This window comes from Ovis canadensis, chromosome 19 (assembly GCF_042477335.2).
Source record: "Ovis canadensis isolate MfBH-ARS-UI-01 breed Bighorn chromosome 19, ARS-UI_OviCan_v2, whole genome shotgun sequence".
NCBI lineage: Eukaryota > Metazoa > Chordata > Mammalia > Artiodactyla > Bovidae > Ovis > Ovis canadensis.
Window position 1 is genome coordinate 25,517,260 of NC_091263.1, and position 27,523 is coordinate 25,544,782.

Consider the following 27,523-nt stretch of genomic DNA (forward strand, 5'->3'; position numbering starts at 1 on the left):
CTTTCTTCCATAGGTTGGCTGGTCTCTTTAACCTATGCTGGGAGTGCAAGTGAGTTTTGGCCCCTCATCAGAGGCCAGGCTATTCTAACAGGATTTCACTTTGATGAATGCTTTGGCTTTATGGATAGAGCCTCTTCTACATCCCATTGCTGGCTCTCTGTAGACAACTTAGGCAGTACAAAAGGACAGATAGATGGTAGATGGGTAAGTAGGAAGATAGACGGATAGATGATGCGTAAGTCAGCAAGAACAGCCCACAGTCTCAACTGTAGCCATAACTAACGTTTCAGGTAAACATCCAGACCTCTTTTGGGGGGGGGGGGGCATTATTAATTTTACTTATTGCTTACTTGTTTTATATTTTATTAATTTTTTTGATTATGTCATTCTTTTAAAAAAATTCTAAAAATATAATTTCAAAAGGTTACACTCCAGTTACTATAAAATATTGACTGTTCCCCATGTTGCAAAATACATCCTTAAGCATATTTTACATCTAGTAGTTTGTATCTCCCACTCCTCTACCCCCATATTATCCCTGCCCCCTCCCCACTCAGACCTCTTTTTGAATCCTTGCTATTCATCCTGGGACACTCAGATAAATCACTTTTCCTCAGTGCCTTAGTTTCCTCATCTCTATTATTGTTATTATTTTGTCAGGGGGGCATGATCTGTGGCTTACTGGATCTCAGTTACCTGACCAGGGACTGAACCTGGGCAATAGTCTTGGACGCGCAGGGTCCTAACCACTAGGCTACCAGGGAACTCTCTCATATCTTTTTTTATGAGCATGTGGACAGAGGAGCCTGGCAGGCCACAGTCCATGGGATGGCAAAGAATAACAGCAGGACTTAGTGACTGAACAACAAAATTTTCAGCATGTTGGAACTTGGGGAGTTACAGCTCAAACAGTGCTCACATGGAAATTTAGTGTGTGTGTATACACATGTATCATCAGTTCAGTCACTCAGTCGTGTCTGACTCTTTGCGACCCCGTGGACTGCAGCACGCCAGGCTTCCCTGTCCATCACCAACTCCCAGAGCTTACTCAAACTTATGTCCATACAGTCGGTGATGCCATCCAACCTTCTCATCCTTTGTCGTCCCCTTCTCCTCCTGCCTTCAATCTTTCCCAGCATCAGGGTCAGTTCTTCGCACCAGGTGGCCAAAGTATTGGAATTTCAGCTTCAGCATCAATCCTTCCAATGAACACCCAGGACTGATTTCCTTTGGGATGGACTGGTTGGATCTCCTTGCAGTCCAAGGGATTCTCAGGAGTCTTCTCCACCACCACCACAGTTCAAAAGCATCAGTTCTTTGGTGCTCAGCTTTCTTTATGGTCCAGCTCTCATATCCATACATGACTACTGGAAAAACCATAGCTTTGACTGGACAGACCTTTGTTGGCAAAGTAAGTTCTCTGTATTTTAATATAATGTCTAGGTTGGTCATAGCTTTTCTTTCAAGGAGCAATATAATATTTTATATATACTGCATATTACAAATAATATATATATTAGAAAAACAAAAATAGGCTAAAAATCTAAGCGTTCATCTCATGGTACTAGAGAAAAATGTTGCAAATCTAGAGAAAGTAGAAGAAAAGAAAGATAAAAACAAATTGATAAAATTTTAAAATTGGAAAGTAAATGAGTTACAGAAAAAATCATTAACGTTAAAAGTGGGTTCTTTAAAAAATTAATAAAATTAATGGTTCCTACAAAGACATATCAAGAAATGAGTAAAAACACAAAATACAAGTAGGGTGGCCTCAGGGCCCGGCGCCCAGGGCTCGCCGGGGACACGGCGCTGGGGCGGGTCTCTGGGCTCCTCCGCGGCCGCGGGAGGTGGTGCCGGGCTCGCGGCCCGCAGGGAGCGCTGCTGCGCCGTTCCGCCGCCGGCCACTCAGGCCGCCCACCCCGCGGGCGCGCCTCTCCGCAGTCCAGCGCCGCCCGGCCCGGGACCCACTCGCTCCGAGCGCGCACACTTCTCGGCTGGACAGAGGACGCCGGCCGCTCCGGGCCGCCCCTGTGCTCTCCTACGGCGCCCGCTCGGCCCACCGCCCCCAGCCCGGCACCGCGTCCCGCCTGAGCCCGAGCGCAGGGTTCCGGCCCCCAGGAGCCTCTCGGCCGTCGGCGGACCCCTCGGCCCCTCCGCCGGCGCGCTCGGCGCCCTGCTCGCGGGGCTCAGGGGAGGGCGGCGGCCAGCTGGGGATGGGCGGCTCGGCGGCCCAGAGGGGCGCCGGGGGGCTCCGCGCGCTGCTCCTGGCGTTGGTGGCTGCAGGGACCCCTGCGGGCGCCTACAACCTGGACCCGCAGCGCCCAGTGCGCTTCCAAGGTCCTGCCGGGTCCTTCTTCGGCTACGCGGTGCTGGAGCACTTCCACGACAACACGCGCTGGTGAGTGCCCTCCCGGCCCGGACCCCGACCGCAGCCCGGCCCGGCCGGGTCCCGCTGCAGCCCCCAGGCCGCCGCCGCCTTTCCGGCCTCTCCACGCCGCCGTCCCGAGGGGGCGATTTAAATGTCTCCGTTGCGCGCAGCCCGGCCGCCTAGGAAAAGAAGGGACTAGGGAAGACACAGTCTCCGGTCCCGGACGACCCGGTGGGCTCCCCAGGCGGAGGGGGCCGGGCGCCTCTCCGGGTGGGAGAACCACCGGGATTGCCCCTCGGCCTCCCAGGCAGTCTCGGCTTAACTCGGGGTCGCGAAGTAACTTGGTTACTCTGCCTCCACGGGGCTCCAGAGGCCGGGCCAGCACCTCGAAAGTCCCTCTCCGGGGTGACCGGCAGACTTCTCAGTTTCGAGAACTCTTGGTGACTCCCCCCACCCCCCACTACGACTGCCTCGGTTTAAGCCACTCCTGCCGGCTCTGCCGCTGGAAGCAGCGTAATCGCGAAATGCGAGGGCGAGTGGGCTCGCTCGGTGTGCCTGGGGGAGATGCCAGCTGAGTGGTCCTCAGGCTCATCAGCCCCTCTGGGGAAGCGAGCCGAGAGGGTCGGGAAGGCAGGGAAGGCGGACAATCCAGGACGCTCAGTGACAAGGCCGGTAGGGCTGGCTAGTGAGTGATTTCTGGGGCGGCCAGGGTCTCACCGCACATGGAGGCGGCTGCCCTGGAGACAAGCACTATATAGCGGCCGAGGAGGACAGCTGCCCCCTGAATGTCCCCCTGAGAGCCCCTAGGGGTGGGAGCTCTCCTCATTAGGCACTATCTGCAAAGGGGCGCAGAGCTTGAGTGGCCAACCCCAGAGGAGAAGCACCAGGGAGGTTGGTCTCTCCTTGGCCCTTTCGTCGAGCATAAGAGCAAGTGAAACAACCACAGGAGAGGTCAGGCACTCCTCAAAGAGGTAGGGCGTGGATTGTTCCCCAGTGGGGGCCTAGGCGGCAGCTAGTCCAGGACTGGTTTTATTGTGAGCATCCTTAAGGGATTGCAGGCTGGAAGGGCAAAGTCAGACCTCCTCTGTGCTCAGCTTGCATTTCCACCTGGAATTGGTCAGAGACTGATGGAACTGGGAGGGTTAGTAGATTCAAGTCCTGAGCATTCCTGGAAAATCGAGAACTTTGTGACCTGCCAGCCCTTTAACAATCATGATGTTTAGGAGAGCTGCCTCCAGGAGAACCAGCTTTGAAGGTCTTTGTGTAGCTCCTGACCAGTTCCCTGTCTCCCTCCCTACTGTTTACCCCAGTTCCTGAGTTAAAAGCCAACTGTCATTTCCTGCAATTGCCAAATCCCCCCTTGACAGCAAAGCAGGCTGACACCTTTTCTGTGTCCTCCCGTGTACTCAGTGTCCCCTGTGGACTTTGAATTTGGTAGAGAAGGTGGCCTGGGCAGGAGCATGTAGAGAACACATCCCAGGATCCGAGGCTAGGCTCCGGGACTGTGTGACCTTGGCACAAAGCGTGTGGGGAGGGCTGTCAAAAATAGGACTAGTCAGGGCAGGGGGCTGCTGAGGAGGGGCAGGCGGGGAAGCTGAAGCATCACTGATGCCGGAGGACCTTTGCCGTACAGAGAGCTGCCAGGACCTACCTCCTGGACTTGGACAGGCCACAGGTGGAAGCTGCCTTAGCTCAGAGCAAGTAGGGGGAGTCAAGACCTGGAAAAAGAGTTCAGTCTGCTTTTTTTAAAAAAGTCTTTTGGCCAAGCCGCACTGCATGTGAGATCTTTGGGTCCCCAACCAGGGATCAAACCTGGGCCCCCTGCAGTGGAAGCACAGAGTCTTAACTGTTGGACCACCAGGGATGTTCCTGGCCTGCTTTGTTTTAAAAAAGAGGATGAAGAAAGCCTGTGTGATGTGAATAAATTTGGCAAGGGCAGGAAAAGACCCAGGGTATGCGGCAGAGAGGGGCTGAGGATGGAGGGTCATGCTGGTTAGTGGCGTGGTGTCAGTGGAGATGTGGGGCAGATATTTCAGGGATTTAGAGGAGCCCCTCATCACAGCCAGGCTGCTGGTCTCAAAAGCTTTCTCTCTGCTTCTTATACTGAGTGCGCTACTCTTTTTTTTCATATTCTTTTTTAATATTATTATTGAGATATAATTCACATATAACATTAATTCCAGGTGTACAGCATAATGACTTGATACACACATATATTATGAAATGGTCACCACAGTAAGTTCATCCTAACATCTGTCATCAGACACAGTTACCATTTGGTGTGCCATGAGAACTCTGAAGACTTACTCTCTTAGCAACTTTTAAACATGCGATACAGTATTGTTAACGATAGTCACTGGGCTGCATATTACATCTCCATGACTTATTCTTATTAAATTCTCTTGGGGTATAGTTGCCTTACAGCGTCGTGTTAGTGTCCACTGTACACAAGGTGAATCAGTTATACCTGTATGTATGTCCCCTCTTACTTGGATTTCCTTCCCCTCTCTGTCACTGCAGAGTATTATGTAGGGTTTCCTATGCTCTGCAGCAGGTTCTCATTAATTTCCTATTTTACACATAGGAGTGTATATGTATATCAATCCCAGTCTCCCAACACCCTGTGCTTTTTATCTGACTGCTTGTCCCTATAATTTTTCAAGTACCAACTAATCCCTCCTGTGATCTATTTAAAGCAGTTTTCCTTTGCCTCTCCCCCCACTCCACACTGCCTTAATTTTGTATTAGTTCTTGCTTATCTCCTTGACTTGTATCCTTCTGCTGTTTCTTCCAAGCATCTTGGGCTTCCTTCATAGCTTAGTCAGTAAAGAATCTGCCTGCAATGCAGGAGACCCGGCTTTGATTCCTGGGTCAGGAAGATCCTCTGGAGAAGGGAATGGCAACCCACTCCAGTATTCTTGCCTGGAGAATCCCACGGACAGAGGAGCCTGGCAGGCTACAGTCCATGGGCTTGCAAGAGTCAGACATGACTGAGCGACTCAACCACCGCCAAGCATCTTTCTCCCTGTTCTTATCTCCCTTCTCCTGCTTCTTGGTCTTAGACCTTGAACATTATTCTCTGCTAACTGGGCTGCCCAGTCTTGGTATACCATGGCCTTTGAAGGAAGAGACTTCCAGCATCTCCTATTTTCTTCTTTCTTTTCCTTCTATCTTTAGAGGTTAGACTTTTTAGATACTGATAAAACTTCCTCCAAAGGCCTCTCACTTGCATAGGCCTCTGCCCGGGCCCTGTGCTTAATCCTGTACTCATAATTTTGTATTCATTTTCTTAAGGGTAGTTGCCCTATATTTGTATGATTCAGGCCCTGTGGAATCTGGAACTGTTACTCGTCTCTACCTTAACTTTCAGCTCTGGGGTTTGTTGATTGACTTAGTGACTGATGGTTGGTCTCTACCTACCAGGCAGTCCTTGGGTCCTGGATCTTTTAGCTTTGCTTGGGGGACAGGCAAGTTGTTCCCAGTGATTCACGATTATAAACAGCAGCAGGGTAAACATCCTTCTAACAAAAGCCTTGCGGACATCCTTAATTATTTCCTTTGCATAAGTTCCTGGGCTTAGAATCACTCCGTCAGAGAGGGAGGGAGGCTTTCAGGCATTTTCTCTGAGTTTCCATAGTGCCACTGAAGCTGAAATGTGAACTTTAGGGGGATGTATTAACTGTGTAGTAGCGTACCAAAGGGCTGCTCCAGTCCAATGGGAGAGCAGAGCCACCTGCATGAAGGAGACTTAAATAAAGATGACAGAGAATCGGGTTGGGTGTGGGAGGTAAGTGATAGACGTGATGAGGAAAAGTCATGTATTGAAACCCTGAATGGAACAGAAGGCAGTGTTCACTAAACCTTATGTCTTCTTCCTTCTTGAGCAGAGATTATTCTTTAGCTTCTTCATTCAGTCTTTCATGGTTTAATAGTTTTGCCTCAGGCTAACTAAACACCTTTTTACAGGTGGGAGGATTTGTCTTGTGTAAGGTAAGGAGGGAGGGGAGTGCTGTGTGGTGAGAGAGCACTCACACTACAGTCAGTGGGGGCTCTGCAGGCGCCAGAGAGGAGGGGTCCCCAGACCGAGGGCCCCCCAGGCACACATCACGGAGCACCCGCACGTGCCCTGTCAGTGGAACCAGTGCGTCTTCTCGAACCCCATAACTGAGCATCCCGAGCATTTCGTTTTTAAACCAGAATTGTCACTGACCGGAGGTGCTAGCTCTCCGTGTGTGGGGCGGGGGGGTGGGGGTGGGGGGGGTTGCCTTCTGAGCCGCGGACCCTGCATCCTGCACCTGCCGTCATGCTGCCTTGAGAACGGAGCACGACCCCGCCTCTCTCCGAAGGCGTGGCTTGAGTGGCCTCTGCCGCATGCTCTGGGCAGTGAGCGTTGTCCCCGTGGCCAGGTGGACGCAGTACCCCAGGGAGTGTGATAGATGTCGCTGGTATCAGTTTGGATGCAAACACGCAAGGGACTTGGTTTCTATTTTTTCCCAGTGATCCCCATCGGCCTGCCCTGAGCTGGCGTCCTCTCCCAAACCTGCCACCCCCCGGCTCTTCTCGCCCCCTTTGAACAATGAGCAAGAGGTACCAGGGAACACGGACAAAGCAGATTTCTGTCCCCTTCCTGTAGACATGGACAGTCCCTCAGCTGCAGGGCAGACAACTATGACACCCTGTGAGATAAATACATGCAGCCCGGCAGACGTCCAGGCCCCGGAACGGGGTTCTTTCACACCCTCCCCTCCCCTCCTTCCTCTTGGCCCCAGACGCCCCGGAGTCTGAGGCGGTTGGGTGCCCTGGCTTCCTTTCTGGAGACGTGCTTCCTGCCCCCATCTCCCGGGACACATCAAGACTGCCGTGCTCCAGCCCAGAGCAAGTGCTCGGAAATGGAAGAGGCGCCGGCATTGCGCTTTGTTAAGGTTGTCTGAGCATCACTCAGTGAGGAACAGGAGGCGATTCAGAGCCGAGGGGGACATGGCATCCTCTCATTTGCATGAAGCTTGAGAGTTAAGAGAACGAGCTAGCTGGTTCTGCACTTCCAGTGCAGTGGCCCCGAGCCAGGTGTATTGCCATTTAAGTTAATTACTACCAGGGATTTCCCAGGTGGTCCAGTGGTTAAGACTCTGTGCTTTCACTGCTGAGGGCATGGGTTTGATCCCTAGTTGGGGAGCTAAGATCCTGCATCCCATGCTGTGTAGCCTTAAAAAAAATGCAGCCAAATAAAATGAAGAATTCAGATCTGCAGTAACACCACTACACTTCAACTTGTCAGTAGCTTCATGTGCCTTGTGGATGCTGTTTTCAACAGCACACAGGACATTTTCACCATTGCAGAGAGTTCCAGTGCTTGTTTGGAGCAATGACTTGTGTCTTTTTTTTTTATTATTGAATTTTTTACAATATCACTTCTGTTTTACGTTTTGATTTTTTTGACCATGAGGCATGTGGTATCTTAGTTCCCTGACCAAGGATCAAACTGGCACCCCCAGCCTTGGAAGGTGAAGTCTTAACTACCAGACTGCCAGGGAAGTCCCTGATTTGTGTCTTAAACAGCTCGATAGAGATCCAAAGGCGATGTAACCAAAAAAAAAAAAAAAAGTCAGCCTCTGCATATCTGAGTATTAAAACTGAAATGAGGGAGCTTAAATTTAATTAAAGCTTAATAGCTGGCGGCCTCTTTTCATCCATCAAACATTGGAGTGCCTGCTCTATGCTGAGGGCTGGGGATTCAAGAATGAAAAATGCACTCAGCCTGATGGGTGAGAAGACTGTGGGCTTCTTGCTTTGTACGTCAGGCAGAAATAAGGTGTGGGCTCTGATGTGGGAGAGCAGGTCCTCAGGCAGGCTTGGGGAGTTCTGATGGGCAGAAAAGAGCCCCATGAAGATAGAACCTTCAGAAGGGGGACGCTGGGACCATGGGCCCTGTTCCCCGCCCCGACCTGACTTTGTGCAGAGGCACCCAGAAATGCTGGTGGTAGCCAGGCTGTCTCATAACCTCTGTGGCGAGGTCTTTGTGCTCTCCATGCCCGGCTCCCAGGACGGGCTAGAACCCCACTTCCCCATCTGGGTTTTCTGGAAGTAGCTTTTTCAGATCTTGTTCCCGGTTCTTACTAGCCCTGCAGTGCCTGCTTTTTCAAAGTGCTCAAGAAGAGGTGACACGTGTATGAGGCCCCAGTTCTAAGGGGCCCCAGACAGCATCCCTTGAGGGTTTTCGTGACATTTCCCTGAAGATCTCAAGAAGCTGGCGAGGGTGCTGTTTCCTGAGCTAGTGCTGAACGCTAGCCGGGCCAGAGGCAGCTGTCACACTCCGGAGAGAACCTTCCAGGGCAAGAAGACAGACTCTCTCCCGCCAGTCTCTAACAGCCCAGAGTGTGAGAGTGTGAAGGGCCGGGCCCTGGCCAGCTCTGAGTCCCCAGCGAGCTGCTGCCGGTCAGGAAACGGTCTCCTTCTGATAACTCCCATTGTGATCTGTCTGCGGAGGATGCTGTTGTCACATTTATTAAAAGCAGCCATGGTGTTCTCAGAAACCACTTGCTTTCAAGGGAGTAGCATGTAACTTTAAGAAATCAAAACAAACGACCCCATCAGATAGGACTTGCTGGGCATCTGCAAGAGGTCCAATCTTTCACAAGTGTAATAGTCTCTAGGGGAATCTTCGGGACCACGTGGTGACCGGTGTCCAGTTTGCCAGATGGAAAAGTAAGGCTCACGGAGTTACATGCCTTGACCAGGGTCCTTTGCAGCCTTGGGTAATCAGTATGCACTGGGGCCCTCGGTCAGTCTGTGTCCTCTGGGAAGCAGATGCTAAGACAGAGATAGGAGTTGAAAAGAATTATGGGGGTGGGGAGTAAGGTGGATGAAAGAACAGGGGAGATGAAACAGAACTGGGCAGGGAAAGCCTCAGATGGTGATGCAGGCCTGATAAAAGTCTCAGCCAACTTAGAGGGAAGCTGCTGTATAGAGTAGGGAACTCAGCCTGGTGCTCTGTGATGACCGAGATGGGTGCGATGAGGGGGTGGGAGGCAGGGTCAAGAGGAAGAAGATATAAGTATACCTAACAGCTGATTCGCATTGCTGTACAGCAGAAACTAACACAACATTGTAAAGTAACTATCCTCCAATTTAAAAAATACCCTATGATAAGCCATAGTGGAAAAGAATATTTTTTAAAAAGAATATATGTTTATATATACAACTGAATCACTTTGCTCTATAATAGGAATTAACAACGTTGTAAATCAACTATACTTCAATAAAAATCAGTAAGAAAAAGTCTCAGCCAACTCAACAGGGGCAGCCCCAATCCCCAGCACTCCATATGATCATAGTCAGTCCCCTTGGTTGCCTGGGGAAGGCCTGGCCTCAGCTTGATTGCCTGGAAGGGGCAGCAGCTGGTGGCTGTCAGCTAACTATCCCCTTGCAGCTGGATGGCACGAGGTGCTGGATGCCTCAGTGGTGGACGCGGAGCCCATCGTGTGTGAAGGGCCGCGTGAGGTGTGTCCCTTGGCCTGCAGCGTGTCTGGGATAATCTGTGCTCCTGCTCACCCTGTTGTATCAGCCTGGGCATTGCTGGGATTCTGGGCTGTTAGAATGAGCCCTGAAGCAGACAGGCTGCCTCTTGCTGGCCTCGGGGAAATCACAGGCGAGGGTCGGAGGAGGAAGAGAGCTCCCACCTTACCCTGAGTCGCTGACCAGAGCTGCAACCCTGGTATCTTGTGACCCACAAAGCTTTAAGCCATGTGGATTTGGTGACCAACTAAAGCAGATAAAAGTGTTTGATCGTCATCTTTTTTTTTTTTCTAGAGGGATCCTTAGGAAGTGAAAGTGAATCCAAGATTGGTGAGAATCCAGTCTTTGAAACCACGGGGTCACTTGGTCCCCAGTTTCTGCTTTTCTGGGACTCTTGTTACGAGTTTAAATTTGTAGCAGCGGCAGCCACAGCACTGCTGATTGCTTAGCCCTTGTTGAGTACCGGTCTACGTGCTTCATGTGCATTAACTCACTTAACGTTCCCTGCAGTTGCTTCAGCTAGTCGTCATTGTAGCCTCATTCATAAGGGGGAAGCTGAGGCATGGAGGGACAGAGTAGTTGAACTGAGGCCTGCACCTTTGCCTCTCAAGAAGGCAAGAGTTAAGAGTTTAGGGCCTCAAGGCACCCAGACATTTGTGTTGTGAGACTCTGTCCTGCTTTCTTGAGAAGGTTCTGGAAGCTTACCAATGACACCCTTTGCAGACGTTTATTCAGGACCTGCTGGCTGCCTGTGTGGAGATACTGGGGTTTTGCTTTCCAGAGATGTTCAATCCCTCAGGAAAGAGGGACCAGTCATTCTGCCAGGGATGTTTGTAGGGTCTGCTCTCACCCTAGGTCAGTTAAGACAGATATGTCCTAGGAAATATGGAGTGTTCTGGAATATTCCTTGTATCCGTCCTAGGAAATATGGAGCATTCTGGAATATTCCTTGTATCCGTCCCAACCTCTCTGGGTTTCCCTCCCTCCATCTGCTCCCTTGAGTGCTCCTGGCTCCCAGGGCTTACTGAAAAAGTTTTCTTTGGAGAGTAGATGGGGAAGGATGCCAGGTCTGCTGGTGTTCAGGATTCACCCCTGGATTTGTAACATTGTTAAAGAAACCCACTCAGACTCAGAATCTCTGTATAAATGGCCAGCGGTTTTTGAGAGCAAAGATGATTTAGGTCTGCCCCCCGCCCCCTGCAAAGCTCAACATCAAAAAGGCAGGGAATGAATTTCTTCCATCTCAGTCCCTCTGTGTGTTGAAGCTCTCCCAGCCCTTCTGGACTGTGTAGCCTGGAAATGCTGCAACACGCACACACCCCAGAGCAAAGCCGGCTGTGTGCAGGCCCCCTCAAGGGCAGCAGTGCGCAGGGTCCTGGCACCACCTCTCCACCAGCTTGGGTCCTAAAGTGGATGTTCTACACTCAGGGGAGTGGGGTCCTTCCTGACTCTGCCTTCCTTATGGCCCCTGGTTCCCTAGCAACAACCAAATCTGTGGTCTGAGCCATAGCAGGGGGGCTGTCGAGATGTACAGTGGCCCTGCAGGCCTGACTTCGCCCCCATTTAGAAGCTGTGTGTTCTTAGCAAGTTACTTCAGGTGTTTGAGCCTCAGTCTCTCCTCTACGAAAGAGGAACAGGGAGAGTTTGTACTGCATGACATTGTGGGGGGAATTAAATGAGATTTTGTCTGCAAAGCCTGAAACATAACATGCACCACATACTAGAACCTGGCTAAATCTGAGTAGCTCTTTCTTACTGTTTCTTTGGTCCAACATTCCAAGCTAATGATCTTCATCCTGACTTCAGATGCTAAAATTTTGCTTTCAGAGCATTTGTTGATTCATTCATTTATCAAAATTTGAACGTCAGCACTCCATACAGAAATGAATGAGGCGCTCTTTATTATGTGTCGTCTCTAAAATTTTGGTCATGCTCAGCATCAATCTGCATTTTTCTTTATTTATTCATATGTCTGTTTCCAAAGATCTGAGTTGGCTACTTTAATAGGAGACTTGTGGGATTGTAAAGCCTGAAATTTTTAAAAATCTTTTTAAAACCCGAGTATAATTGGTTTATAATATTACATGTTTCAAGTGTACAACATAGTGAGTCAATATTTTTATAGATCATACTTATAAAGTAATTATAAAATATTGACTACATTCCCTGTGCTGTTCAATGTTTGCTTGTAGCTTATTTATTTTATGTACAGTAATTTGTACCTCTTTAGGGCTTCCCTGGTAGCTCAGGCAGTAAAGAATCTGCCTGCAATGCAGAGACCTGGGTTCAATCCCTAGGTCAGGAAGATCCGTGGAAAATGGAATGGCTACCCACTCCAGTATTCTTGCTTGGAGAATTCCACGGACAGAGGAGCCTGGTGGGCTACAGTCCATGGGGTTGCAAGAGTCAGACACGACCGAGTGACTGACACACACACAATTTCCTACCACGATCTTGCTCCTCCCCACTTCCCTCTTCCCTTTGGCAAGCACTAGTTCTCTATATCTGAGTCTGTTTCTGTTTTGCTATATTCATTTGTTTGTCTTATGTTTTAGGTTCCACACATGAGTGATAGCATAGAGTATATGTCTTTCTCTGACTTATTTCACTGAGCATAACACCATCCAAGTCCATCCATGTTCTTGAAATTTTGCCATTTGCTTTCTTTCTTGTGGCTGAGTAATATCACATTGTATATATACCACATCTTTATCCATTCATCTGTCGTCGGACACTTAGGCTGCTTCCAAGTCTTGGCTATTGTAAATAATACTGCTGTGAATATTGGGATGCATGTATCTTTTCGAATCGTTTGTTTTCTAGGAATAGAATTGTGGATCATATGGTGATTCTATTTTCAGGTTTTTAAGGAGCCTCCCTGGTGGCTGCACCAGTTTACATTCCCACCAACAGTGCAGGAGGGTTCCCTTTTCTCTACGTTTGTTATCTGCGGTCTTTTTTGATGATGGCTGTTCTGACAAGTGTGCGATAAAACCTGTCATTTTGCATGGCTCTTCCTTCTCTCAGAGAGCAGATCGGAAGCCACTCCTATTCTGGGGAGCCCTGTCCTTCATGTCAGCATCCAGATAAGTCTGGAAGGTAGATGCACAGTTCCAAGGAGCTGGTGAGGATGTTAGCCAAAAAGTAAAAGTATTGACCTGTTTTTCTTAGAGAAGAAAAATTTTCTCAAGAAACCAACAGGAAGACCTCAAGACCCAGGTCCCCAGAGTTCTGCAGCTTGCTCTGCCTCTCAGATTTTAATGTCTACCTGATGCTCTCAGGTGGGGAAGGAAAACCTCAGCTCTTCGCCATGTTTCCTTCTCTGGGTGTATCTGCCAGGGCCTGAGCCCCTGGCTGGGGCAGCAGCCTCTGAGGACCCTTTATTCCCATCCAGGGCAGCCAGGGGGGTTTAATTCCTCTCCGAGGTGGGCCCCGCCCCGTGACTCTGTTCTTTCCCAGTTGGTCATGGAATTCCACCAGTTTCCTTCTCAGGGAGTGCAGGATTTGGCGTGGTCAGGTGGCTTTCCTGGCTCCGGCTCATCCAGTCCTGGCTGTGTTTTGCCTAGGAATGGATGTGGAGTGATTCCTGGGGTTTCCCTGAGGTGCGGTGGACACGCAGCGATTGAATTCTACTCCTGTAACTAAAACATAGGTCCCCGGGGAAGTTTTGGTTTGGGGATCAAATGCCTGAAAGCAAACCTAATGGGTTTAAGGTTTTTAATCCCCGCTTGCTGTCCTTGGTCTGGCCTTTAATTTTGCCCTGCGGAATCACTGCTGCGGTATTTGTGGGAGAGAGGGAACCTTGGGGACAATGTCAGTTCCAAGCCTTCCCTAGGAGGCAGCTGTGGTTCAACCCTTTCCTGCCACCTGTGTCCCTGGGGAATTGACCCGTGGTTTGCACTCAGAGGGTGGGGGGTAGGTTCAGAGCTGGATGGGTGGCTGGATGAGAGCCCTGGTGACCAGCTTCCCCCACACAGGTCAACCAAGGAAGTGGCTGTGTTGGAAAAATGGAGCGCACTTAAACTGCCACATAGGAGGGAGTTCAGAGGGACTGGAAAGAGTATGCCCTTTGGGCATGGACCCCTGGGTTCAAACCCCAGCCCTGCCACTTACGAGCAGTGTGCCCATCATCTCAGTAAAACACATGAGACGCTGCCTAGCAGGATTGCCTCGGATGGGAAATCAGACAATCCATGAGCATGGCTGGGGCTGGCAGATAAACAGATGGGCCCGCATTTCCAGATAGGTGCGTGAACTGCTCATTTAGAGAGGCGGCACCTTATTGTAGTTTTGATTTGCACTTCTCTAGTCATTATCGATGTTGAACATCTTTTCACGTGCCTATTGACCCTCTGTAGGTCTTCTTTGGAGAAATGTCTATTTAGGTCTTCTGCCCGTTTTTTGTTTGGGTTGCTTGTTTTTTGTTGTTGTTGAGTTGTATAAGCTGTTTGTATGTTTTGGAAATTAATCCCTTGTCAGTCGCATTGTTTGCAAATATCTTCCCCCATTCTGTAGGTTCTTTTTTCATTTTGTCTAGGTTTCCTTGTTGCAAAAGCTTGTAAGTTTGATTAGGTCTCATTTGTTTATTTTTAGCTTTTGTTCCTAATGCCTTGGGAGACTGACCTAAGAATACATTGGTACAATTTATACCGGAGAATGTTTTGCTTTTATTCTCTCCTAAACATCAAGGTCCTATTGTATGGCACAGGGAACTGTATATTCAATATCCTGTGACAAAACATAATGGAAAAGAATATGAAAAAGATTACATATGAATAGCTGAGTAGCTGTGCTGTAGAGCAGAAATTAACAAAACATTTAAAATCTACTGTAAATAATGGCTTCTCCGGTGGGTCAGCTGGTAAAGAACTTGCCTGCCAATGCAGGAGATACAGGACGAGGGTTTGATCCCTGGGTGGGGAAGATCCCCTGGAGAAGGAAATGGCACGCCACTCCACTCTTCGGGCCTGGAGAACCCGGGGCTATAGATTGTGGGGGTTACAGTCCATGGGGCTACAGTTCACGGGGGTTGCAAAGAGTCGGACACAACTGAGCCCACATGCACACATTACTTCAATAAAATTTCAGGGCGGCGGGGTGGGGTGGGGCGAGGGGCTGGGGGTGGCTAGCCTCTGGGCAGCACTTTTGCACCAGCAAAGTGAATGTTCTGGGAAAGCGGGAAGGCGAGTGCAGTTCGGCCTCATGGGGAGGAGAAAGGCCTGCTTCCGCCTTTGGGGACGGAGCTTCCAATCCAGAGTCTCAGCGCAGGGCCACCTGCAGAGCATCAGGCGCCTTTTCCAGACAAGGTCACACGTGTGAGTGGCTGGCCCCTGTCGGCTCCCTTTTCCTCCTTTCTGGCTGATGTGGGGAGGGCAGAGTAGGGGAGTGGGCACTGCACCCGACTGCCAGGGTGCGTGCTGCACTTGGCATCTCTGTGGGCTCAGGTGAGTGCCATGACCTCGTGTGGCCACCTGCTCCTCCATCTGTAAAGGAGGGATAATATCAGTGCCTCCCGCAGGCTTGTGGTGAAGATGAAATGCAGTTCAGCCCAGAGGGAGCCTAGCCCAACACCTGCACACTCCCCCTGCCCAGTACAGGCTGGCGGTCCTCGTAATGAGGAGCCCGAGCTCTGAGTTAAGAAGGAAACTCTGGGAACTGCCTGGGCAGTTTCTGTGCATCTTTAACTGGGAGTGGGATAGAGGAGAGCTTGATTCTCAGGGGTCGTCTGTTCATACTGGCCCCAGATGAAAGTGATTGTTTGTAATCACTGTAGGTGGTTCTAGAACCCTTCTTAGAAGTCACCTGGAGAGTTTGTAAAAAAATGCATGTTCTTTTTAAAGAAGATTTATTTTGTTTTTATTTATGTGTCTGGCTGCGCCGGTTCTTATTTGTTACATGCAGGATCTTCGATCTTCGTGGCAGCATGAGGGATCTTTAGTTGTGGCATTTGAACTCTCAGTTGCGACGTGGGGATCTGGTTCCCTGACCAGGGATATTGAATCTTGCCCTCTTGCATTGGGACCTCGGAGTCTTAGCCGCTGGGCCACCAGGGAAGACCCAGAAAACACGTTCTGATCTAGTGGAAAAGGGATGGCGCCTGAGATTCCGCCTTCCCCTTATTCTCCCAGTTGTTTCCCATGCTGCTGCTCTGAGGACCACAACTTGAAGTAACAAGCAAAGGTCCGAAGCAGCCAGATGATTTTTCATGAGGAGCCTGTTGGCGGGGACGCTCGGCTCCTGGAGATGGTAACTGTACAGAAGAAAGGAGCATCTTATTGTCTTTTCGAGAGTGCCAGGAAAGATTTGGGGGGAAGGGTATGTCTGTGTAACTCAGAGCGAGAGAAAAAGCCAATGTCATCTTTTCAGTGGCATGCCCTGAACTCTGTCCTCTCTCTCAGGATCAGCCAGGCCAATAGCCAGCTGAATTAACTTCAGAAGAGGCAAGCTCATTAGCTGGGCTGTGGAGCAGCCTTACTGGCCTGCAGCCTAGGTAAAGAGCAGCGCCAGGCTGTGGAGGAAGCCACGATGTTCTGTAAACACAGAGATACAGGCTCGTCCTCCCTCGAGCCACCCTGTGAATGTCAGGCACACGCGTGCACACATGCCCCCTTATCTCTTGCTTCATTTCCTGTTACACAGGATTTGGGGGGAAGAAACCTCCTCCTCCAAGCAGCTGATTAAGAGTTTGAACCAGACGGTGGTAATCGGGTGCTTCATCAGCCGTTGTTGTTGGAACCATCAAGTACCTTGGGCTTCGAAGGAAAGTATGATTCAGCAGGTCCTTTCTCCAAGATTTTTTTTTCTTTCTCTATTTTTGGGCTGTGCCACATGGCATGTGAGATCCTAGTACGCTGACCAGAGATCAAACCTGTGCCCCCCTGCAGTGGAAGTGTGGTGACCCAACCGGAAGTCTCCCTTCTACAACTTTAGATTTTGAAATAAATTTTTGCTTCTCTGTCTCAGCTCTCGGCTGAGAGAACCCATCCTGGGATTTAAGCTTTCCAGGTTGGATAACCAATAGAGGAAATAGACCACTTTTTCTTTCTTTTCTGTTTTAAATGTAGGTCTATTTTTTGGCTGTGCTGTATGGAGTGTGGGATCTTAGTTCCCTGACCAGGGGTCGAACCTGTGACCCCTGCATTGGGAATGCTGAGTCTTAACCACTAGACCACCAGGAAAGTCCCCTGCCATTGTTTCTTGCAGCCATTCCCCATTCTTTGTACACATTGAATTCTCCCCCTTATTTATTTATTGTGATTTTTTTTTAGCAGCATCTATTGCAGTTGGCGTTTATTCACTGTGCTGATATAAATTGGGAGTTGGTGGGAATTTCTGGACGCAGCCTTGTCCCATGGGGCTTTTGGATTGAAGGAGGAATTTGATGCTCCGCAGCTCCTGCAGTCTGCCTTGTGGAAAGGTGGTGGGTGTTTCAGGGTAGAGATGGCAAACTGCTAATTACTGTCACCTGTGCAAACACAACCAGCATTGGAGAGAGCCACCCTTGGCCGGCTCCGGTGACTCCAAAGCCCAGCCCCCAAAGCCAGAGGGGAAATTGATCCCTTAATGTGGCTTTCTTCTCACTGGAGTTTCCTTCAGAGGGTCATTCTGCGTTTGACTGAGAGCAGCCGTGGATCGGCCCAACTGCCCTCGTGTGGGTGATGGAGGTGGCGTGGCGTGCTCGGGAAAGTGCTTGCTAAGATTTCCAGAGGCAGTGGGTTCCAGCCCCGCTTCTGCTTGGGATTCTGCAGCTGTGGCCCGTCGTGGTGAGAATGGGGCTGGGAGTTGCCCCGGGAGCACTGGGTGCAGGGTCAGGGGGTCGCAGATCCTGGGGTGTTACTGAGCAGCAGCAGGCAGCTTATAGGAACCCCCACTGTTGGGGGCCCAGCTCCTCTCACACCCAGTGTGATATGATTCGATTCCTTACGGGATCAGATATACAGACTCTCTAAGACTGAGCTGGAAAGAAAGGCTCCAGTAAGGAGAGCCTTCCTGTTTCCCTGGGGGTTGAAGGACTGAGCACAGGGACCCACGTGCCTCCTTATGAACCTGACACCATGTCTCTGAGCAGATTAGGGAGGTGTCCCTTGTGGGCTCTGCCAGCCTTTGCTGAGTGACCATCTGAGGGTCTCAGTCCTCCATGGTCTGATCTGAGGATCTGCACCCCTTTGCTCAGCCAGAGTGTCAGAGGGGAGCAGTGTTATTCTGAGACCAGGGTTGAGGTGAACATTTGAGATCCCAAGATGAAGGTGGCTTTCAGAAACAAGTGAGAGGAGCCTGCTTCCGCTTTCTGCTGCCCTAGGAGGGCTGCATAAGGTCCTTCTAACCTGTGCTATTAGTCACCTTGTCCAGAGATGCATAAAGGAGAATGCATTCCGTTCCCAGGCCAGTGGGACGTGAGCTTTTTCATAACATGCCTGATACTGTTGGGAGGGGAATTGCATTTCCTTTCTGGGCTGCATGAGATATGGGCAACTCACAGAATCAGATATAGGCTCTCGTTCCACTGAGCAAATGGCTTGGCACTGTCTGCTCTTTAAGCATGAGCATGGATTCTGTTTAAAGTTTCATTGTACAGGTCCTTGTAGCTCAGCGCCAGCCGTACCTGACCAAGGGTGCCTGGTATTTTCTGCTACAGCTCTTCCATTTGACTACTTTGCAGAAACTAGGCACAAAACTCTAGGTCAGAATTGTTTTTGTAACATGTTCTATACCCAAATGTGTCTCTCTGTCGTCTTGGCACGTCTTGCTCTTCTTCTCTGGGGAGTAGGGTCCTGCTGGGGACAATGGTTCATCTTCCAGGGCAGGCTTGCCTTGTGGCTCAGTGGTAAAGAACCTGCCTGCCAAAGCAGGAGATGCAGGTTCAACCCCTGGGTTGGGAAGATCCCCCAGAGAAGGAAATCGCAACCCACTCCAGTGTTCTTGCCTGGAGAATCCCACGGGCTAGGAGGAGACTGGTGGGCTACAGTCTGTGGGGTTGCAAATAGCTGGACACAACTTAGCAACTCATCAGAAGCAACATCCTTGGGGCAGCTTTTTGGTTCAAGATGAAGGACGTACAGCCACGTTCTTGCCCTGTTGTAGGCAAACTCATCTAGCTCTGGTGTGCCTTGGGCTAGAGGTTGTGGTTTATAATTTCACACTGTTGCTACTTCTTTCCTGTCACCCTAAAGGTACATATCGTGGGAGGGGAGCAAGAGTGGGACACAGTAGAAATGACATTTCTAAACTTCTCATTTTTTGTTTATTCATAAAATTTTTAATAAATTTTCACAATTTTAAATTATTCACACATTTGTATAAACACAACTCAGTTTGAAAAAGAGAACATTTTCAAGCACCTTCCTCCAGAAACCCTTCTTCCTGGTTATACCCCCTCTTCTTCTCCCGAGAGGTCAGTGTGTTCCTGACCTCTAACACCACCCTTAAATTTCACCTGCTTTTGAATATCAGATAAACGGACTCAGGCACTGAGTACACTACTGTCCCCTGTATTTTTTGCGCAGTGTTTGTGAGATTTGTCCGTGAGGATTTTTCATTGCTGTATGGAATTCTGTTTCTATACCACAGTTTAGCTATGTATTCTAGCATTGATGGCTCTTAGGGTTTCTTCTAGTTTGGGGCTGTTACAGACCCGGTATTTTGTGTGTGTCTCCTGTAGACATATGCGTGTGTTTCTGCTGGGTGTGTTCCTAGAAAGCGGATTGCTGGGTCCGAGGGTAGGCCTCTGTTTAGCTTTCTTAGGAGCTGTTGGTTTGTTTTGCAAAGTGGCTGTGATCATTCACACTCTGACCAGGAAGGTGAGGGTCCCCGGGGCCCCGTATCCTTGCCAGCACTTGGTGTTTTCAGTCTTCCTGGTTTTAGTCTAGAGGATGTGAAGTGGTATCTCATTTGGATTTCTCTGGTGACTGATAGAGTCGAACATCTTTTCGTATGTGTATTGGCCACTTTTCTTTCATCTAGCATCTGTTTAAGTCTTTGGTCTATTATTCGTTATTGATTTGGGGGAATTCTTCATTCTGGATAGGAACCCTTTGGTGGTATGTGTTCCCAAGCAAACTCAGATTTTCTCTAGGCACGTTAAAATCATGACGGGTTCACAGTAGGAGGCCCTTCCTTCTGCCTCTCCCCCCACCCACCACCACCCTCAGCACCGCATAATGCTGGGGATCGTCTCCCAGACAGCATTCAGACAACACACTCACGACTGGGTGAGGGTTCAGCATTGGCTGCACTTGCCTGGTACTGGGTTGTGACCGAATGCCCTTTATTCTTGATGCGCAGGGTCCTTGTGGGTGCACCAAAGGCGGATTCCAAGTACAGCACTTCAGTGAAGTCCCCTGGGGCTGTGTTTAAGTGCCGAGTCCACACCAACCCCGACCGGAGATGCACCGAACTGGACATGGCTCGAGGTGGGTAGATTTTTCACTGCCAAGATGGGGATGGGTTCTCCATCCTCATACGGTCCTATTTTCCTTCCTAACTATCCACTCACTTTTCCATCTCTCCTTCATTCCCTCCTTCCCTCCCTTCCTTCCTTCTTTCCTTTCCTCCTTCCATCCATCCACCCATGCACTCATCATGTGCTGAGTACCTGTTACTTCCTACACACTGGGATATACCAAACAAAGATCCTACTATCCTGGGCCTTATCAGTTAGTAGGTAAAAGAGACATTAAAACAAGTAAAGATCAGAGAAGAGGGGAGGTGAGTATTTGATCTGATCTAGATTGGACTTTGACACCTCCCCAGCGTTTAGCTGGGCAGGTGCTAGAGGCAGAATCTCCAATGGGAGGAAAGTTTGTGGCATTTTAAAATCCAGAGCAAGCCCAGCATCCCTGGAGTGGTGAGCAGGGGACCATGGACGCAGGGGAGGATGGCATGGTGAACTGGGGTAAGGTGTTAGGATTCTGTTATACGTACAAGATGAGAGGCCATTAAAAGTGATTTAAGTAGGCAAAGATATGATTGATAGGTGTTTTTAAAAGCCCCCTTGGTCTGGTGGAAAGTTCAGCATCTTTGGACTTCAGATCTGCCTGGGTTCAGAGCCCAGCTCTGCCTGTTACTTGTTGGGACTTACTGGATGTCTCAGAGCCTCTTTGGCCTCAGTTTCCTCACCTGTAAAATCAGAAGGATGGTAGCTACCTCACGGGGATTACTGTGAGAGGACCGATGGGATAATAGACGTGAATACACAGAACTGTGCTTGGTACAGAGTTGGTTCTCAAAGTAGCAGTTATTTTACGGTAGTCATCACTTCGAGTCCTCGATTTTGCCAAAGTCCTTTCTCCTCAAGATCTTCTATTATTTTTATTAAATGAGGAATTGTCATGCTTCTCTTTAGCAGAATAGGAGAGGTGCCCATGGCATTCTCCATGACTGATTTGTGGGCTATTACTGGTCCATAACAAATTAAGAAGCTTACTTTGTAATATACATCAGCACCTTGCTTCCTTGGTGAAGAGTCCTGCTATGAAAAAAAGCCGGACGAATTAAACAACATACATGGTGGCAGAGTCAATTTACATCCTGTTGCAAGTTCCTCATTTATGGGCTGCTGATGTGGTAGGCGCGGACGTGCGACTGTTTCCCGAGACCCTTAGCGCGAAGGTTAGAGGTCACGCTCTGCCAATGGTCGGAGGGGCGGTGTTCTCCTCAGTGGAGAGTGTGGTGAGAGGCGGAAGTCGCCCTTCTCGCCGGCCCTCCAGGCCCTCAGCCTCAGGCAGCAGGTGAGGCGGGGCCCCGGGGACACGCCAAGGGCTGTGTCCTCCTGCGCCGTCGTCTCGGCGGCCCACCGGCCCTGGCTCAGGCCTGGAGGAGGCGGGGCGCCTCCCCCAGCCTCTGCAGCGCAATGGCAGCAGCTGTCTCCCTGGGTTGAAGTCTGAGGGACCCGGCCCCCATTTGGGTGGCCTGAGGGCCGCTGGGTGCTGGGTGCTTGGCTCCCTCAGCAATGATGGCCCCTGACCCTGAGGGTGCTTGGGGCTGAGAGCCGCCTCCTCAGCTGGGCTGGACCCTGGCAGGAGGACCCGGGCTGGGGACTGGACCAGCGCTTGGGCAGGGGGATGGGCCTGCTCGGGGACCCCTCCTCATAGCCAGGCCTGGACCTCGGGGGATGAGAGTTGAGTCTTGGGACTTGAGTCCTTTCTTGTCAGAACAGAGAATAACGTTGCTTTGGGTGGAGGTTTATGGGAACGTTGCGGCCTGACCTCAGGAACAAAGGATCCGACGCCAAGAAGTTTGTCACAGCCCCTCCCTCACCTTTCCTAGGAAAGGCCTTTGCTGAGAGCTTTCTGGGAGTTTGGGGTTTTAAGGTACGAGCCACCTGTCTCCTTGCAGGGCCCTGCACTAAACCTTTCTCTTCTCCACCCCTGACTTGTATCGTCTGGCCTCACTGGGCACCAGGATTTGCTTTCACTGACAGTAACAAACACGTGGCTTGTAGACTGCTCTTTGGAAAGTAGACGACAGCGTTCCTCAATCCAGGTCTGACTTTTCTGTCTTTCCTCCAGGGAAGAATCGGGGCATGCCCTGTGGAAAGACCTGCCGGGAAGACCGAGATGATGAATGGATGGGGGTCAGCCTGGCGCGGCAGCCCAAGGCTGATGGCCGTGTGCTGGTAAGGCCTCCTGGGGGAGCCGTGGGGAGGGGGTGGCAGCCTGGAAATGAATGACTTTGACCCCTTTGCAAAGCTGGATGGCATGGCGATAAGGGCATGGCTTTGAGATTGCCTCTTCTGGAAGACTGCTTGGACAAATGATTCGTCTTTTTATTTTCTTTGTCTGTCAAATGTTAATAATGTCTATTCCAGGGTACTGAGATATGGCTATTGAAAAAGGGCAAATGAAAGGTACATGGAAAGTGCTTTGTATTAATGAATTTCTATCATTACGTAAGCATTATCCTGTGGGTATCTTTTTAAACTGAGGTATAATTTACATAAAATTGTTGTTGTTTAGTTGCTGAGTCGTGTCTGACACTTTTGCGACCCCATGAACTATAGCCCCACCCCTCCGCAGCCTCCTCTGTCCATGAGGTTTCCCAGGCAAGAATACTGGAGTGGGTTGCTGTTTCCTTCTCTAGGGAATCTTCCCAACCTAGGTATCCAACCTCGGAGAAGGCGATGGCACCCCACTCCAGTACTCTTGCCTGGAAAATCCCAGGGATGGAGGAGCCTGGTAGGCTTCAGTCTATGGGGTCGCTGAGTCGGACACGACTGAGCGACTTCATTTTCACTTTTCACTTTCATGCGTTGGAGAAGGAAATGGCAACCCACTCCAGTGTTCTTGCCTGGAGAATCCCAGGGACGGGGGGGTGGCGCTGGTGGGCTGCCATCCATGGGGTTGCGCAGAGTTGGACACGACTGACGTGACTTAGCAGCAGCAGGTATCCAACCTGAGTCTCCTGCGTTGGCAGGCAGATTCTTTACTACTGTGCCACCAGGGAAGCCCTTCCATAAAATGCACAGATCTTAAGATTACAGTTTGGGTTTTGACATTTATACACACTTGTGTGACCACCCACCCATCAAGATATAGAACATTTGTCGTCCCAGTCATCTTCTTATGTTCCTTACTGGCCAGAAAAACAAAATGTAAAACAGAAGTAATGTTGTATCAAATTCAATAAAGAGTTTTAAAAGTGGTCCACATGAAAAAAAAAAAATTAGTCACTCTGCCACATTGCAGGTGCTCAGTAGTCACAGATGTCCACTGGCTGCTGCGTTGGCTGGCACAGAGGAAACGTGGCCTCAACAGAATCTGTAACTGACCCAGAGGTCTTGTTACGTCCACTTTTGTCCTTTACACTTTTCTCTTAAGGTATAACATTCAAGTTCTTAACGTGCCCAGTTTCATTGAAAAGCCTGGTACATGTGTTCATGTATACATGTATTTATGTTTCTGACTTCATAGGCCTTTTATTGGAAGCTATATAAATGTTTTTGTCATAAAGGCATGAGATCAAGAAGGGGAAATAATATTAGCTGCCATTTCTGGAGGGCTTCCTTTGGACCACAGGCTGCAAAGCTGGGGGTTTCACGTATATTTAATCCACAGGGAAGACCAGATTTTCCTTAAGGATCTGGGCAGAGTGTTTCTGACCCCTCTCTAAGGAGCCCGTTTTGCGTTCAGCTTCTCAGTGGTAAGGGCTGTTGGTCTGAATTTTGCCTGCCTCTCAGCACAAATCAGGCGTTTCCCTGTTGGGCCCCTCTGGGGAGAGAGGAAGCAGCTGGATGCTGTCGCCAGCATCACAGGGCCTCCCTACTAGACACCGTGGGTCATGCTGAGCCCCCCAGCCCAGCCTTTGCCTTGGTTTCCAGCCCTTTAATCACTGTCACCCACTGCCCTGGACCTTCTCCAACATCTGCCTTCCCCCAGACATGGTGGCCTGACCCTGACTGCATGACCAGGCCCAGGAGGCTTGTCTGTCATCCTCTCGGAAGGAAGACAAGAAGCTGATCTGACCGTAAATCAGAGTGGCCTGAGGTCAGTATTCAGAACAAAGGAGATGGGGGTCTAGTGGCAGCACAGTATACGGTCCCGAGAGCTCCGAACCTAGATCCAGAGGCTGCTCCCGTGAAAACGCTTCCCCTCCCCCTGGAAGGATGACCTCCCTGTGGCCGAGAGCTTGTTCCTGGAGGGTTCTGCATTATTGCAAAAGAGTACTGGGAGGGGCTGTCTCTGTGGATGTGAAGAGCGGTGAGGATCGGGGGACCTTTGAGCCAAGGAAGCTGGAAAGGACTAGTTGGAGTATGATGCTCCTGTGATGCTTCTAATTCTTTGTATGCAGAGTTAATTTTTTCATGGTTTATGCAATTTCTGTAGCGTCTATTTTGGAAGCTACTCTGTGGGGGGTGGGGAAGGAGAGGCATCCAGCAGCATCTGCTTTCTTTGTGGCTTTTTTGTATTGTGATCAAAAACAACCCGAGGGCTTCCCTGGTGGTCCAGTGGTTAAGAATCTGCCTTGCAATGCAAGGGACACAGGTTCAATCCTTGGTCTGGGAAGATCCCACAGGCAGCAGCGCAGCTAAGCCCGTGCGGCAGAACCACTGAGCCACGTGCTGCAGTTACTGGTGCCTGTGTGCCTGGAGCCCATGCGTTGCAAGTGGAGAAGCCACTGCAATGAGGAGCCCACGCACCTTAACGAAGAATAGCTCCTGCTCACGGCAGCTAGAGAAGGCCCAGCACAGCCAAAAACCCAAGTAAATCTTTAAAAGAAAAAAACCCTATGAAGTTGGGACTTCCCTGCCAGTCGAGTGGTTAAGACTTTTCCTTCCAATATAGGGGATACAGGTTCAGTCTCTGGTTGGAGAGCTAAGATCCCACATGCCTCAGGGTCAAAAAAGCCAAAACAGAAAGCAAAAGCCGTGTTGTAACAAATTCAATAGAGACTTTAAGAATGATCCACATCAAAACAGATCTTAAAAACCAACACGAAATTTACCATGGTATCCACTGTTATGTGTATAGTATAGTAACCTATATGTACATTGCTATACAGCAGACTTCTAGAACTTTAACATCTTGGAAAATAAACTCTAAACTTATTGAAGAATAATTCAGCCTCACTCTTCCCCCCCAGTCCCAGGCAACTTTCTTTCCTTAAGAGTTCAGCTACTGTACATACTGCATGATCCCATTTGTGTGAGATGTTTGTCTTTTTTGTGACCAGCTTATTTCACTTGGCATAGTGTCCCTAAGTTTCATCCACATTGAAGCATAGGACAAGATTTCCTCATTTTTTAAGGCTGAATAATATTCACTGTATGTATATACCACATTTGCTCTATCCATTCATCTATTGATATTTGGGTTGCTTCCACATCTTTTTTAAAATTTTTTTTGCCCTGCTGTGTGGCATGTAGGATCTTATTTTCATGACCAGGGATCGAACCTGTGCCCCCTGCAGTGGAAGTATGGAGTTCTGTGCCGTTCATTGGATTGCTAGGGAAGTCCTACTTCCGTGTCTTGGTTATTGTGAATAATGCTGCTGTGAATATTGGTGTGCAACTCTCTCGTGGAGATCCTGTTTTCAGTTGTTTTGAATATAAACCTAGAAGTGGGGTTGCTAGATCTTATTGTGATTTTATTTTGGATTTTTTGAGGACCCCCTCTACCGTTTTCCACACTGGTTGTACCATTTTACATGCTTATCAGCAGTGCACAAGGGGAGGGTTCCAATTTCTCCATGTCTTTGCCAACACTTTATTTTTTGTGTGTGAGAACTGCCCTAATGGGTATGAGGTGGTATCTCACTGTGATTTGTATTGCCCTAATGATTAGCAAATTTGGAAAACTCAGCAGTGGCCACAGGACTGGAAAAGGTCAGTTTTCATGCCAATTCCAAAGAAAGGCAATGCCAAAGAATGCTCAAACTACCGCACAATTGCACTCATCTCACATGCTAGTAAAGTAATGCTCAAAATTCTGCAAGCCAGGCTTCAGCAATATGTGAACCGTGAACTCTCTGATGTTCAAGCTGGTTTTAGAAAAGGCAGAGGAACCAGAGATCAAATGGCCAACATCTGCTGGATCATGGAAAAAGCAAGAGAGTTCCAGAAAAACATCTATTTCTGCTTTATTGACTATGCCAAAGCCTTTGACTGTGTGGATCACAATAAACTGTGGAAAATTCTGAGAGAGATGGGAATACCAGACCACCTGACCTGCCTCTTGAGAAACCTGTATGCAGGTCAGGAAGCAACAGTTAGAACTGGAATGGAACAATAGACTGGTTCCAAATAGGAAAAGGAGTACGTCAAGGCTGTATATTGTCACCCTGCTTATTTAACTTCTGTGCAGAGTACATCATGAGAAACGCTGGACTGGAAGAAACACAAGCTAGAATCAAGATTGCCGGGAGAAATATCAATAACCTCAGATATGCAGAGAGGAACTAAAAAGCCTCTTGATGAAAGAGAAAGAGGAGAGCGAAAAAGTTGACTTAAAGCTCAACATTCAGAAAGCGAAGATCATGGCATCTGGTCCCATCACTTCATGGGAAATAGATGGGGAAACAGTGGAAACAGTGTCAGACTTTATTTTTTGGGGCTCCAAAATCACTGCAGATGGTGACTGCAGCCATGAAATTAAAAGATGCTTACTCCTTAGAAGAAAAGTTATGACCAACCTATATAGTATATTCAAAAGCAGAGACATTAGTTTGCTGACTAAGGTCCGTCTAGTCAAGGCTATGGTTTTTCCAGTGGTCATGAATAGATGTGAGAGTTGGACTGTGAAGAAGGCTGAGCGCCGAAGAATCGATGCTTTTGAACTGCGGTGTTGGAGAAGACTCTTGAGAGTCCCTTGGACTGCAAGGAGATCCAACCAGTCCATTCTGAAGGAGATCAGCCCTGGGATTTCTTTGGATGGAACGATGCTGAAGCTGAAACTCCAGTACTTTGGCCACCTCATGCGAAGAGTTGACTCATTGGAAAAGACTCTGATGCTGGTAGGGACTGGGGGCAGGAGGAGCAGGGGACGACTGAGGATGAGATGGCTAGATGGCATCACAGACTCGATAGACGTGAGTCTGAGTGAGCTCGGGAGATGGTGATGGACAGGGAGGCCTGGCGTGCTGTGATTCATGGGGTTGCAAAGAGTCAGACACGACTGAGCAACTGAACTGAACTGAATGATTAGTGACGTT

At 49.4% G+C, this 27,523-nt stretch overlaps 1 protein-coding gene across 1 annotated transcript in view; it reads left to right on the plus strand.

The window, feature by feature from the left end:
* The first annotated feature begins 1,862 nt into the window (after window positions 1-1,862).
* The window catches only part of ITGA9 (integrin subunit alpha 9), a 368,409-nt gene continuing 342,748 nt past the window's right edge, over window positions 1,863-27,523 (plus strand). The window contains exons 1-3 of the mRNA XM_069561451.1: window positions 1,863-2,398; window positions 20,162-20,289; window positions 22,387-22,493. Of these exons, the coding sequence (XP_069417552.1) occupies window positions 2,214-2,398; window positions 20,162-20,289; window positions 22,387-22,493 (420 nt within the window). The 5' untranslated portion in view covers window positions 1,863-2,213. The remainder of the gene's footprint in view (window positions 2,399-20,161; window positions 20,290-22,386; window positions 22,494-27,523) is intronic.